General features: G+C 49.6%; 1 protein-coding gene across 1 annotated transcript in view; it reads left to right on the plus strand.

Annotated features, from left to right (window-relative positions):
* Positions 1–14,037, plus strand: part of MAN1C1 (mannosidase alpha class 1C member 1) — a 57,662-nt gene extending 43,625 nt beyond the window's left edge. The window contains exons 5-12 of the mRNA XM_057401203.1: positions 923–1,017; positions 3,881–4,004; positions 6,269–6,362; positions 9,531–9,646; positions 9,835–10,054; positions 12,118–12,290; positions 13,101–13,216; positions 13,833–14,037. Of these exons, the coding sequence (XP_057257186.1) occupies positions 923–1,017; positions 3,881–4,004; positions 6,269–6,362; positions 9,531–9,646; positions 9,835–10,054; positions 12,118–12,290; positions 13,101–13,216; positions 13,833–13,953 (1,059 nt within the window). The 3' untranslated portion in view covers positions 13,954–14,037. The remainder of the gene's footprint in view (positions 1–922; positions 1,018–3,880; positions 4,005–6,268; positions 6,363–9,530; positions 9,647–9,834; positions 10,055–12,117; positions 12,291–13,100; positions 13,217–13,832) is intronic.

Consider the following 14,037-nt stretch of genomic DNA (forward strand, 5'->3'; position numbering starts at 1 on the left):
AGGCAAACCTCATGTCCCACTCTCTTGCTTTCCCTTCTGAACCAAAGCCCTGTCTCCTTGGGAGCGGATCACAGGTCTGCAGCCCCACAGGAGAGCTCGGATTTCCTCAGTGCTGTATTTTTAGAGCAATAAATTCCTGCTTTCTGTGCACTCCTGTGAGAGCTCGGGCTGGTGGGGGGGGGGGCTTCATCTCCTGAGTCACTTACAGGCTTCCCTTGATCAGAACTAATCTCTGGAGCAAAGATTGGTGCTTGTATCAGCTTGTGCCAAAATAATTGTGTGCTGCCTTTGTGCTGCAAGCCACCATAAGCTGTAACTCGATTTGAAAGCCCAAAACTGAGGCATCACAAATGGAAAAGGAGCAGCTTAGCCACGAAACCATGAATCCTTCCTGGAAAAGAGTTGCAAGTAAAAGATTGATTGTTGGAAACCACGTTTTTTCCAACAGGAGATGACACAAGTGTTGTCAATCTAACAATGCTGCACCCTCGAAAGATGTCTTTGAATGCTAATTCAGTCATTTCAGCTCCCTGTGTCCTCTGCCACCTTGGGAAAAGGGTGGAATTTGGCCCCAAAGACTCCTCTTTGGATGAGTTCAGATCCCAGAGGTCTGCTGCTGAGACACTGGGGTGTTCTGAGCTCTGCAGCTCTGACTGTGCTCAGCCAGGCTGAGGGTTTGGCAGGGGCTGGGCCAGCTCTAGGGGAGGTTTTTAGAGGACATTCGGGTAGATCCCAACATTCAGCAAGAGTTCTGGTTCGGGTCTGTCGTGCAGTGGAGCGAGGGCAGCAGCGTACCTGGAACAGCAGGCTCTTACAGTGCAGCAGGCGGAGGTTGTTATAATGGTGTATGTGAAGGAACCCAGTGTGACTGGTGCTCACAAGCAGCCCATCACATACCGATCCTCTCTTCTTCTTTTAACAGGTCTTCAAGAGCAAAGCTTTGGAACTGGGAGAGAAGCTTCTGCCGGCTTTTAACACCCCCACGGGGATCCCGCGCGGCGTCATCAATTTGGGCAGGCAAGGCTCACGTCCCTCCCAGCGCATCGTTCTGGTTGTGGATGTTTGTAAAAGGCCAGGATTCAGGCAGGAGCAGCAGCAGCTCCTCAGAGGTGCCCCCCTCTAGTGCACATTCCTCCAGGTCATTTGTTTTGCCAACTCAAACCCCAGAGGTGCCTTGGCAGGGATTGCAGGGGACTCAAGTTAAACCCAGCTGTGTTTCAGTAACCTGGGGCTCTCTGCAGTTTCCTCCTCTACCTCTTGGCAGGGCTCCCTGCTGCAATAGCAGTTTCCTCACCCTCATCTGCTTTGGAAAGTGATGTGTAGTCTGCACCCAGCATGCATGTAGCTCTGTATCTTTGGAGAGTGCCCAACAAGATGAGGGTGAATTTATCCATGTTTGGAAAACTTGGGAAAGGAACTGGCTGGGCCTGGCTGACAGGTTTGGTGCTAGAAAGGGGGGTACTGTACAGATCCTCCAGTTTTCTCCTTGCTGCCAGCACTCAGCCATTCTCCTTCACTGGGAGCCAGCACGTTTCATGTCAGGTAGGTGGTGGTGTCACGCTGGAGGGGAGCTTTGGGTCAGATACCTTGCTGAAGGTCTCTGAGCAGAGGCACACGAGGCAGCCAGAGCAGCCTCTCATTCATGCCAGCAGACAGTGTTCCCTGCCAGTGAGGGCTCATTGGCTCCTTTTGATGCCTCCACACAAATCCCCCTGGGCAAAAGCTGCAGCTGAAGCGGAGGCAGTTGGAAATGGGGGTTAACCAAAGCCTTTCATCCTCACCTCTTGCAAAACTCCGAGCAGGAACCATGAGAATCATTCCTCATCTCTTAGCCCAGCTCTCCCGTTCCGTTCGTGTCTCTGTGCAGTGCAGGACTTTCAGGTGTTTGGCTCAAGCTGCTCCATTGCTCAGGTACCACTGACACCCTTCAGTTGTCTCATCTGCACGTGAGCCTGGTGAAAAATGGAGCCACCGCAGCCACTTTAATTGTTGCTTTCACAGAAGAGACTTTCTGCTTCCTCTGTGGCTGATGAGGGCTCTGTGGCACAGAGAAACCTTTCACAGAAATGCCAAACCTCCCCTGCCCTTCCTGGAGACAATTGGAACAGACTCTGCCTGCCTGGGCATTCCCAGCATGTTTTGCTGATGACCTTGACTAAGAGCAAAGCAAAGCAGCACTGAGCCTGCAGTCAGAACCAGTGTTACTGGCTTAAGCCCTGGCTTCAGGGCCATGAAACCGCTCTGAGGGCTCAGAGGATCGATTGCTCAGGAGCAAGGATGAAGTAGTCTGACTATTTCTACTGACTGCTACTCCTAAATCTGTAGTCTGACTGCTGCAGGCACATGATGAACAGCCAAAGGCTGTGAACCCAAAGGGGCAGGGAGCTACTCAGTGTGAGGTTGCATGCGGAGGTGGAAGCAGAGGAGAGCGAGGTGGTGCTGTGCACGCACACTGACCCCAGTGTCAGGGCGAAACCAAAGCCCAGAAGGAATTCTCTCTCCAGTTCTACTTTCGCAAGGATGTGCTAATTCCAGAGAGACCTCATCAACCCAGAAGGGGGGGAGCCTTGCCGGGTGTGTAGGTTCTGGTGGTGTCGGCCCGGGGGGGTGTTAAGAATGACATCCAGAGATTTGAAACAAACAGAAGCTGGCATTAAGTCAATTCCTACACGGGTTTTGAGGCCCCAACTACCCCAACCCCCTAGCTCTTCCCAGAGCTAACTGCCTTTATCTCTTCCTATCACTTCACACCACCTTTTCCTCTTGTGTCCCCTTTCCGCTGATGTGCTTCCCTGTGGCCTCCTGTTTTCGCACAGGCACTGTATCATCTCACACAGGCTTGTTTTCCATCCTGCTGCTCCAACTGCCACGCTGTCTGCCAGGTGCTGGAGTACATTGTCTTCCCAAGCTGCTGCTCCGTGCTCCCTGCCTATGTGTTGCTGCACTGTGGTTGCTCTCCTGATGCCTCCCATTCTGGGTCCGTGATCCCTGCTTTCCTTCCCTTAAGCCCTCTACACCTCCAGATTTTTCTTCATCATCCTCTCCTGGTCTTTCTCTTGGTTTGGCTTTGGGTCTCTGTGAGGGAAGGAGATGATCCAACCCCGTTCAGCAGCTTCCAGGTCCTGCCTGTCTGACCCGGCTCAGAAGACAGCTTCTGTTTGTGAGGTGGTGTTTGTTAGAGTGTCCCTTCAGGGCAGTAAATAAAGGAAAAGTAATTGACTCCTTTAGATAGAACATGGTGGGATGGTTTCACACCCCCAGTGGCTGCCAGGTGGTGTCCAATGTGATATTAAAACCAGCATCAGCCTGGGCAGGCTGAAGGCTGCACGGGGAGGTTTGTGCCATAGGCGCTCCATGTTCCTGGGTACCAATTTCAGCTGCACACTGTGTTTTCGAATGAAAAGCTGGTGCTGCAGCCTCCTGACATTTCCCAGGAAGGCTGATGCTTGGCAGTGACTGAGCAATTGGAAACAGTGTGAACATATTGCTGATCTAATGGCTTTTTTTGTCTGGAGGCGAAACAAACAGCTCTGGACCTGAAATGGTTTTCCATAGATCACATGGAGGGGAAGCTTTTTTTTTCCCCCTCGGAAAGACCATTAGTTTTGGCCTCCTGTAAACAGCAGAAACCCTTTTCCTTCTCCCAGACACTTTTCAGGCGCCATCTAGTGCTACCCTCCCCATCACTGGAAACCTGTTCCCTCATCAGAGTCAGCTGCAAACAGAGATGTGAAAATCAAACAACCACTTCCGAGTCCTGAAACTGTGTCCTGCTGGGACGTGGTGCATGCTGCAGGCACATAGCAAAGGCAGGGTCTGTGCTGGGGGGACCTCAGGCTGGTTTTCTTGGCAGTGAAGGTTCTGTTTTCTCTCTCTGCAGCGGCATGAGTTGGAGCTGGGGCTGGGCATCTGCTGGGAGCAGCATCTTGGCAGAATTCGGTACCTTGCACTTGGAGTTCCTGCACCTCTCGGAGCTCTCTGGCAACCCCGTGTTTGCAGAAAAGGCGAGTACTTCCCAACCTGGTCTTTAGTGAATTGGTCTCTTTATAGTGCTGGGTCCGTGCTGGAGCAGAGCAGCACTGTGGTCTGCCTGCAGCAGATAACATGGCAGCAAAGTGTTCCTTTTCCCCAGTACCAGTAGAGCTCACCAGAGGAGAAAGCTTCCGGAGTGGGACACGGGTTCAGAAACCTGTCTCCAGGCCTCAGAGCATCTCTGAGGAGGCAGTGAACTCCTGCTGGAGATCCTGCCACACCAAGAGGCCTTGGAAGGCAGCTGCCCCAGTGCTTCCTTTGGCTGTTCCCATTTGCTGCAGCCCCTTTGCCTGCCTCTCCATCACTTGCAGCCCCTGAGGAGACAGAGATGTCTTTTCCAGTGTCTGTTGTGTGAAATTGTAGAACAAACTCACTCAGACAAGGACACGGTCCAAATGAAACCATCTGTTGGATGAACAGATGAGAGAGGCTGTGAGGATAATTGTTAATTCTGATATCCTAATAGTAGTGCCTTGTACTTGCAGACCTCTTCACTCTAAATAGGCATTAAATGTACGCTCCAGCCAGCAAGAGTTCTGCTGAGGTTTCTTGTGTAGGCAAGGCCTGACAGTTGACATATTGGATTCCTTTTGTGGAACTTGTAACTGAAAATCTATTAATATTATACATTACCTTGAGCTTTTTTTTCCACAAGTGATCTTCTAGTGCATGTGAGAGCGACTTAATAAATATGCTGCTGGATACCAGCAAGCCATTGACTTGTGCTGCACGTCCCTGAGGAACCAGCTTCGAGGGAGACAAACTGTTCCAGTTAGAATCCAAATGCCCCCATGAGCCCAAAGGAAAGGGGGCCTGTCCAGGGTGGGCTGAAAACAGGCAGTGGTTCTAGGAATGCCAATAAAAAGCTCAAAATGTGACTTTTCTAGGAAATGCCCAGTGCAGATCTGTCAGTTGTGAAACAAGAAGGGAATGTGAAGAAGAGAGAGGAAGAGAAGGAAGAAGCTAGGAGACCAGAACGGAGAATAGGATGGAGTGTACGGAAAGCAGTAAGGGTGGGGTAAGCAAGAGGAATGTCACAGAGGAGTGAGCAGGAGAGGAAAGCAGAGGGTGAGGGAAAGCTAAGAAACCAGGGGAACTCTGTAGGGGAGATAAAAAAGGACTGGTGATTTGAAACACAGGAGACAGGCTGAAGATCCCTGAGGACAGTGATAATGACAGACTGCTCAGAGGAAGGGGGGAGCTGAGGAAAGACCAGTAAAGGAAACAGTGGTATGGAAAGAAAACGTGTGCGAAGGCAATGAGGGGTGGGGGAAGAAGATGAGCACTGGAATCACAAGGGCAAGAAGATGCTCTGTTAAAAAACTAGAACGGGATCCATGCTCTAGAGCCAAACTGTGGCATTTTGAGCCAGAGTCAAGCCTTTTCCCCAAGCTCATAAGCCCAGGGAGGGGTAAGGGCAGAATGTTTCTACTGGAGCCTGCTGAGCAGAGTGTGCCACAGGACATGTCCTCGCCTTCCTGCTGCCAGCCTCCGAGAGAACACAGAGGATGGTGTGGGCTCCATCTGCCCATCCCCTGGGAAGCTGCTTGAGAGGAGCAGATTAACTCATTAACTTGCAGCTTGGGACTGGTGTGATTTTAGCAGGAGTAGAGTCCATCTGTGTCTTTTATTCAAACATGTCATTACTGTGCCATGCTGCTGGACTCCCGTGAGTGCTCTGCAGCACGAGGACTTACTTGGAAGCACCAGCTTAAGTCTGCAGCCAGCTTTTAGTATACACATTCTCTAATTTGATAAAAGGTTTAGAGTGTATTAGCTGCTCTGTAGGTTATAATAGAATATTTATGCTGCATACCATTTAACTTTGTCCCTTATGGGAAGGGCCTATTGGAGTTAATGGGGGTGAAGCCAAGGGAGGTTTTAGAGCTGTTCTAGTGTATTAAAGAAGCTGTCTGTTGTTGAAATTAAAAGCCCAAATTTATCATGTTAAGTGACCACATGGTGAATTCAGGTAGTATGTGAGTCACTCATCCCTGCCACTGCTTTCCTTTGGATCATAATAAAAATCACATACCTTTCCACCCTCAGGACTGCTTCTGCAGCACTGTGAGTGAGCTGTTGCCACTGCTTGCTGAACTGAACTGGGCCTTGCAGGGTTTGTAGGATCATCTCTAAAACCCAGCACTGAGGAGCTGCAGAGCTCTCAGTGACACTGCAGGACCATTGGCTTCTTCAGCAGAGAAGTAACAGAGCTCTTGTCTCTCATCTCTCCTAGGTGATGAACATCCGCAAGGTCCTGAACAGAGTTGAGAAGCCACAGGGCCTCTATCCCAACTTCCTCAGCCCGGTGACAGGGAATTGGGTGCAGCGTAGGTATCACTGCGTTCACAGTCCTGCCGGGAGCGTTTCAGTCTTTGCATTGCTCTTTAGGAAGCAATAGTAACTGTCAGAGCAGCACGCCAAGAAAATGTCTTGTCAGGCAGCCTCTTATACACGTGATTAGATAACACAGCCCCATTTGTAAGATGCAATATAGTAATTGTACGCTTATTCCATCAGGCTTGTTTCCACCTGAGTGTCTCACCTCCAGGAAGAATTAGGGCCTTTCTTGCATGGGGGAGGATAATGGTACATGGTTCATCACACACATGTCAGAAAGCAGCACAGCTCTTTTAAGACCTCATCCTGCAGGCATCACATAGCCCACAGGCCTGCCTGGGAGTTGCATGTGTGGCTGTGAGCAGAAGCACAGTAAGATTTCCTTCCCAAGTGTGCTGCAGCAAGTAAGGAACCACCAGGAGAGGCAGAGGGCTTATGGAGCCTCACATCCCCTGAGGGTCTAGGGATGCATCCTCCTGTATGCGTCCGTGTACCTCTTACCATGGTACCTCTGTGTGTTGCAGTTTGATACAAGGGTACAACAAGGATGTATTCTCTCTTGTTGGGAACCCAGCACTGGCCAGCAGCGAAGACATGGGCATTGAATAGATGCTGTTCTGATACGAAAGAGGAGCAATAACTAGGAAGGGACTTGAAAAGAGCAAGGAAATGATAGAAGCAGTGTAACCAGGGGAAGGTTATTTACTTCCCTGCTCTACCCACACAGCCCCTTCCTTACCCAGAAAAGAGACTGTACTTCTCTTTTTGTGCCACCAAAGGGCAGAAGCTTGCCTTCTGGTAGGCACATGAAAGGCTACTTCTGCTGTTGTGCCCCACATCTCTGACCTCTCTGTTGGGGATTTGCTTGGTTTGGTTGCTGGATTTCCTGTTGCTCTGTCAAAGGAAAGAAAAGTCTTGGTTTTTTTGCAGAAGCTGTTTTTAACCTGTCCCTGGGTTATGTTTATCTTGTTGAAGCCGTTTTCTTCGAGTTACTGCATTACGTGGTGTTCTCCTGACTCTTGCACTGTTTGCTCTGCTCCAGCCCTTTCTAACTACTGTGCTAATGGCTCTGATTGTAGCTGACAGGCAGTTGCATGAGACAGAGTGGGAGCTCTAACCCTGAGCAAGCTCTGGCCTTTTACTGCTGCAGCAGTACCTCTAATGATAATTGACAGGGCTTGGCTTGAAAGGTGTCCCAACAAAGCATCTGAATGGCTGCGGTTGTCCCATTAAACCGGAGCTGGCCTTTGGTGCCATGAGGAAAGAAAATAGGCTTCTGTGTTTGTCCCATTCATTGATGTTCAAAGTTATCCAGTCCCTTTGTAAGCAGTTCAGCTGCTCCTCCGCACTGCTCTCTGCAGAGTTGCTGCAGTATGTTCCGCTTGGAAAGCAAATCTCCCGCACCCTGAGGTGCCATTTTCCATGGGTTATTCCCAACCAGCAGCCACCCTTCACGTTTTACCAGACACAGCATTAGTTCTGCCTATTCAAGGGTGCTGAGAGCTCTCCTAGAGCTCCAAGTCATGAGGGCAGCTCATGGGGCAGGCTGTTTGCAGCAGTGGTTCATGATAGAGCCTTGCGGTCTGAATCAGCCTCTTCTGCATGTCCAGTGGTGAGAAAGAGATTAGGACCGAAGCAGGGAGGCAGCTGCAGCCTGTCACAGAGATGTCCCCTGTAGGTGCCAAGCTCTCATTTTCTCTCTTGTCATTAAAGCTCTTTGCAGGAAGCAGTTTTTCTTGGAATTGCTGTGATTTTCTTAAAAGGTGTATCTTTGACCTGCCTGAATGAGCACATCTTGCAATGAAGACGCAGTGCTGCGCCTCTCCCGAGTGCAGTCCTTACCTGGAGAGAACTAAAGCACAGTCCCCTGATGAAATCAAGAGTTTGATTATGCAGTGCCTTGGAGGCAAATGCTGGCAAAGCTGGTGCCATATGGAAAACAATTATGTACCAGAGCTCCTGCTTTGGTGCTTTTATGAATGACACGCTCAGGATCACAGAGCTGCTCTGTAAAGACAGGCTGTGCAGGCCGTGTTTGCAAATAGTCTGTCCTCTGTTTTGTTGAATTCATGCGTCTAATCTCGTTGTTTTGCTTTGGATTATTCCTGGATCATTGGGCACACTGTATCAGCAATATTTGCTCTTCAGGTCAGGATGTCATGGCTGTTGATCACTTCTTTTGCTAGGATTTAGCATTTAGGATAAGTCTCAGGACGTTATGAATGTACAGAGGTAGGGAAAACACAAATCTGACCAGCTAACTCCAAACCCTGCTGCATCTGCTTCATTGGCAATGAGGACGCACACCAAGAGGTGGACACTGTTCCTTAGCAGGGATGGTACAGTCCGGGGTGGGTAATTTGTCTTGCTCTTCTAAAAAGGGGCGAACTTGGCTGCTTGGAAGAATAGATGCTGCCTTTCCCCCTGTGGTACAATTTACAGACACACTGCAGCCAGCCTTTCACCCAGGCAGGATCCTGCCGCTGCCATCCCCATTTCACAGTGCAGTTCTTCAGCATCCTCCTGTAAGGTCACAGCTCCGTGTGCTCAGAGCCGATCGCCTTGAAAATCTCTGCAGAAGGAAATATTCAGTGCACATCCTCAGACCTGACTTTATCATTTTAATATGCCGACAGCCCCAGCCTTCCCCAGGGCACTGAGTCCCACCATGAGCCAGGAATACAAATGGCATGATGGAGAGGTCCCTACAGCAGCCCCTTGCTGGCAGCTCTGTGTGATCCAGCATGCTTTTTCCCTTTCCTGAGGCAGGGAGGCAGCACCCAGTGGCTTCATATAAGTAGAGATCTATCAATACCTGCCATTGCTTTTGGTTTATGAGGCTGGGATTTATGATGATTGCTTCGTAAATAAGAAGCATCTTCAAGTTGCAGTATAAATAAGTTGCAAAGTTAAGACCTCTGCATAGTTTTGGTAAGGGATACTGATGCTTTGTAAAATGACTGAACATTTTTCTTCTGATTGCACTTTCCACCTTTCTTGCTTTTTGAAAAAGAAATGCTGCAAGCTCTCCCCAGGAAACTGGAAAGAAGATGGAGAGAACAAGGGCATTAAACAAGACATGGTTGTTTGTTCTTTGTAAAGCAGCTGCTCACTGTATATCATGAAGCTGAAGTTCTCTTCTGGCTTTCCCACTACAGATCACGTCTCCATTGGGGGGCTTGGGGACAGCTTTTATGAATATCTCATCAAATCTTGGCTGATGTCGGACAAGAAAGACTCTGAAGCTAAAAAGATGTATGATGATGCACTAGAGGTAAGGAGCAAATTGCTGCTCTATATTTTGGGGGAGGAGGACATTGGTTGTCAGACTGTTTCAGGCAAAAAATATCCCATATCTTTGGGTTCTGTGGTATTTACTCCACTCCTTTCCACTAAGTAAATACTTAATAAGCGACTTGCTGTCCATTATGTATCTCAAAATCCTGGTTTTCATCCCTTTAGGCAATAGAAAAGCATTTGGTCAAAAAGTCAGCTGGAGGATTGACCTACATCGCTGAGTGGAGGGGTGGTGTCTTGGATCACAAAATGGGCCACCTGGCTTGTTTCTCTGGGGGTATGATAGCCCTTGGAGCTGAACACGCTGGAGAAGAGAGGAAGCAACATTACATGGATCTCGCTGCAGAGATAACAAGCACATGTCATGAGTCTTATGCACGCTCAGGTAAACCTGTGGACTGCCTGGAAAGTATTAGTAAGGGGTCACCTACAGCCTTAGGAGGCTCAGCTTTGGTGTGGCAGAGGTTTGCATCCCTGTGTGTGATTTTCACTTGTCTTTTCTGGGCTATCTAGAAGAGAAAGCAATGTGGTTTACAGCTGGAGCAGAGGGACAGGCAGATGGGAGCTCCTGTGGCAGAGCTGGGAAGACAACCCACAGCTTAGTCCCACCCTGAGTCACAGAACTGGCTTTCTCCCAGCTAGACTATAGTTTGAGTCTATCTTTTCACATCCCTTCGCAGACAAAAAGGGGAGCTTAACAGATTAATTGCAAAGCATCCCACTCGATGGAGCAGAGCAGCTGAGAAGCCCAGCAGCAGAGTGTGGGAGGCCTGCAGCTGCTGGTAGGAACAAAACAAATGAAGTCTCTGCTGCTGTTGAAGAGAGGCTGGCTAAATCTTGCTCCTTCCCAAGGCCTGGAAAATTAGTTTCAGCACCCAGTGTGCTTATCAGGGAGGGCTTTGGGTGAGCAGTGACCTGATGAATGAGAGTCTGGGTTATTCTGTGCCTGCAGGGCTTTCAGCAAGAGGGGCTTGCTTTGGACACCACTCCTTCCTTTGTAGGCATCTCTGTAGCTCTTCTGAGACTGCAGGCAGCGAAGCAGCACGCTGCTTTCTTGGACCTTGTCAAGCACAGGTCTGTCTGCTCAAACTGTTCCCAAAGGTTGTTTCACACCTTCACCACATCAGCAAGCCCATGCTGGCAGCCAGTGTCCAGCACGTTTGCCCAATGAACTTCAAGCTAACCTGAAATGTTCACAAATAACTCTCCTTTTCCCCCCAGCGCTTCCAGAACTAAACCAAGTCACCCAAACTAATAACCCTCTGGTTGTGAGTGCCTGGAGCCAATTTTCACCTTCAGCAATACCCATCAGCATAGAAAGGACGGTAGCAACCTGCCCCCACTGGTGACAGTGCTGTCACTTCAGCAAGCTCATTGATTTACAGAGAATGCTTGTGCATGTCACCCTGGCTCTCAGCAGATGGCCCAGCACTGTTAGATCCCTGGGGGGAAGGTGTGCAGCACAGCTGGAGAAAGAAAATGACTCCCTGAAACACGACCACACATGGGAACAGCAGGAGAAACCTTGTGGCATGAACACAGTCATAGAGTCACAGATTGGTTTGGATTAGAAAGGATCTTAAGATCATCAAGTTCCAGCCCCCAGCTTTGGGAAGGGATGCCTCACACCAGACCATGTCGCCCAAGGCTCCGACCAACCTGGCCTTGAACACTGCCAGGGATGGAGCATTTACTGCTTCTTAGGGCAGCCTGTGCCAGGGCCTCACCACCCTCATGATCAACCTCTGTGCTCAGTTTCCCTGGTTTTTGAACACAGAGAGGGTTGGTGTTGGAAGTAGGGATCAGAGTGCTAGCCAGTGCTTGCAAGAGGTTGAGATGCTCATGTAAGGGAAACTCCAAAAGACCCAGGTACTCTGAATGTGTTACTTACAAAGTCCCAGTGAAATCAATGAAGCCTTCCCCATCATCCTGATGTCTTCCTTCTCAAAGAGGCTGCTTGTGGACCAGAGGAAAGGCAGAAGAAATGATTGCAGGTCCCAGATACCACTTCTTACAGCCTCCTTGCTGCAGTGCAGGTGGAACAGCTCAGTCTGGTGGACAGATAATTGTGAGGCAATTCCTAGGAGCAAATAGCAGCCCAGCAAAAGTGCTAGGCCATGGGGTAGATTTGTGCCTGCCCTCTGCATGCTCAAATCTGCTCCAAGTTTGTGTTTTTTCCCACCCTCAGAAACACTTCACCCTCACCTGGATAGTACCCACATACCACAGCATGAGCAACGCCTCGAGCAGCAGTGGGCACAGCTTGTGCACTCTGTGGAGCTGCCCCTGTTTTGACATCAGCGTGAGGCTGATCTGATAGACAAGCACGACTGCTCTGCCCATGCAAGCCTTAAGGACACGTTGGCAGCCTGAGCAGTATAAAAGCACGTGGAGAGTCTGTTTCCTTCTGCTCAAAATGATTATTGCATGTGTGTGATTTTTGTCCAGATACCAAACTGGGCCCCGAAGCCTTTCGCTTTGATGCTGGCACTGAAGCCATGGCAACCAGACTCAGCGAGCGCTACTACATCCTGCGGCCAGAGGTGGTGGAAAGCTACATGTACATGTGGCGGCTGACACACGATCCCAAGTACAGGCAGTGGGGCTGGGAGGTTGTGAAGGTATGGTTGGAATAACGCTTCCAGGCTGCTGCATTCTTACACAGCTCTTTCCTTTGGAGAGAAAAGAGCAGACTCTCAGTTGTGTTGGGCGCTAAGACACATTAGCCGTGCGGCAGGAATGCACAAAACAGCTCGATGTAGTGCGGTGTCTGTTGATCATTGTGAGTGTTTTCTTCTCCCTTTTGGGCTACACTAAAAACAGTCAATCAGAACAGTGGAGGTTTATGGAGAGGAGTGCTGCAGACAGCAAAACCTGCTATTAATGAAGCAGCCCTCTGCACAAAGGAGTCAATGTACTATCTGCAGTATCTAGGCTGCTCAGAACCATGGGTTTGTAAAGGGCCAGGAAAAAGCAGGAAACCTGCCTTTGCCCTGGCTTCTGTCTTCTTCCCACAAAGACCTCCGAGCCAGAAAGTCCCTCACCTCTTTCTAGCTCATGCAATAGCCTGTTAGCCCCTGCCCACATCCTAGCAGGAGCTGCATTTCAGTGGCACAGCTGTCATTTGTCTTCTTCCTGGAAAAGAGCCTCCACAAGCAGCAAGTTACCACTTGAGATCTGGTTGTGCTATTTCTGTAACATCAAGGTCAATCAATCAACTAACTTAGGTGGTTGATGTTTCTCTTGCTATTTCATTAGAACCAACTTTATTTCCAGAGTCTGGAGTAATCACTACACTCCTAGTGAGAGACAGAGCCTACTGTAATCCCAGAATTTGATTTGTAAAGCTGACTTGTAATGGACCTGATGATGATTAATGAGTTCCTACTCCATGCTGTTGTGTGTTACTGAGATTTCTTTTCCTTTCGCAGGCCCTGGAAAAGCATTGTAGAGTAGAAGCTGGTTTCTCTGGCATCCGAGATGTTTATACCACAACCCCGACCCATGACAACATGCAACAGAGTTTTTTCCTCGCTGAGACTCTGAAGTAAGTCCAGTGTCACAGAGACCTTTCAGAGTAGCATAATTCCTGCAGCATCAACACTCGTCTGCTTAATTAGTCTCTAATAATAAGGGGGAAGTCTTACTCTCTGTGGGGAAAACTGGGCAAGGCTGTGGGTGCTGCAAAGCTTTGGCAGTTTCCTCCTGTAGCACTATGCTGTCATTGGCACTCTCAAGGTTTTTGCTCATGTGGGGGATTTAAAGGACTCTTCCTGTGATTTACTGCTGTTCTAAGTGGGAGGCTCTGACTGCTGAGCTCCCTTGTATTTAGCTAAGAGACAGCATGTCTCCTCTGCCAGGCTGATGCCCTGTATACAGAGATGTGACTGTGGCCTGAATTTGCTGCCCCTTGGTGCAGAGCTGCCTTTCACAGGTAGCATGAGCCAATGTTGTTGCTGATCACAGATGCCCTCCCCGTTGTTCCACCTTTGCACCAGGGCTGGTAATTTCAAGCAGGAGAGCCCGGCAGGGAGTGAGGGAACGTGTTACCATAAACTGTGGCAGCTGAGGCCAGTGGCAGCCCCCATCACAGTCCTGCTGCCAGTGCTTGTGTGTGCCTGGAGTCCCACTCGCGTTTCCTTCCATCTCCCTCCCGGCTCCAGGTACCTCTATCTTCTGTTCTGTGAAGATGACGTGCTGTCTCTGGACGACTGGGTGTTCAACACAGAGGCTCACCCCCTGCCAGTCAACCACACGAACTTTAAAGCAAGCGTGCAGCAGTGAGGCCACTGCCCAGGCCCTGCTGCTGCAGCCTCGGCGCGTTACAGCTTTTCCTTTCCATTAAAGGAATTTGCATTGTTCCTGAAA

Source organism: Pezoporus wallicus, unplaced genomic scaffold (assembly GCF_028554395.1).
Source record: "Pezoporus wallicus isolate ANWC-B61680 ecotype Strahan unplaced genomic scaffold, APGP_CSIRO_Pwel_v1 contig_14033, whole genome shotgun sequence".
Taxonomy (NCBI): domain Eukaryota; kingdom Metazoa; phylum Chordata; class Aves; order Psittaciformes; family Psittacidae; genus Pezoporus; species Pezoporus wallicus.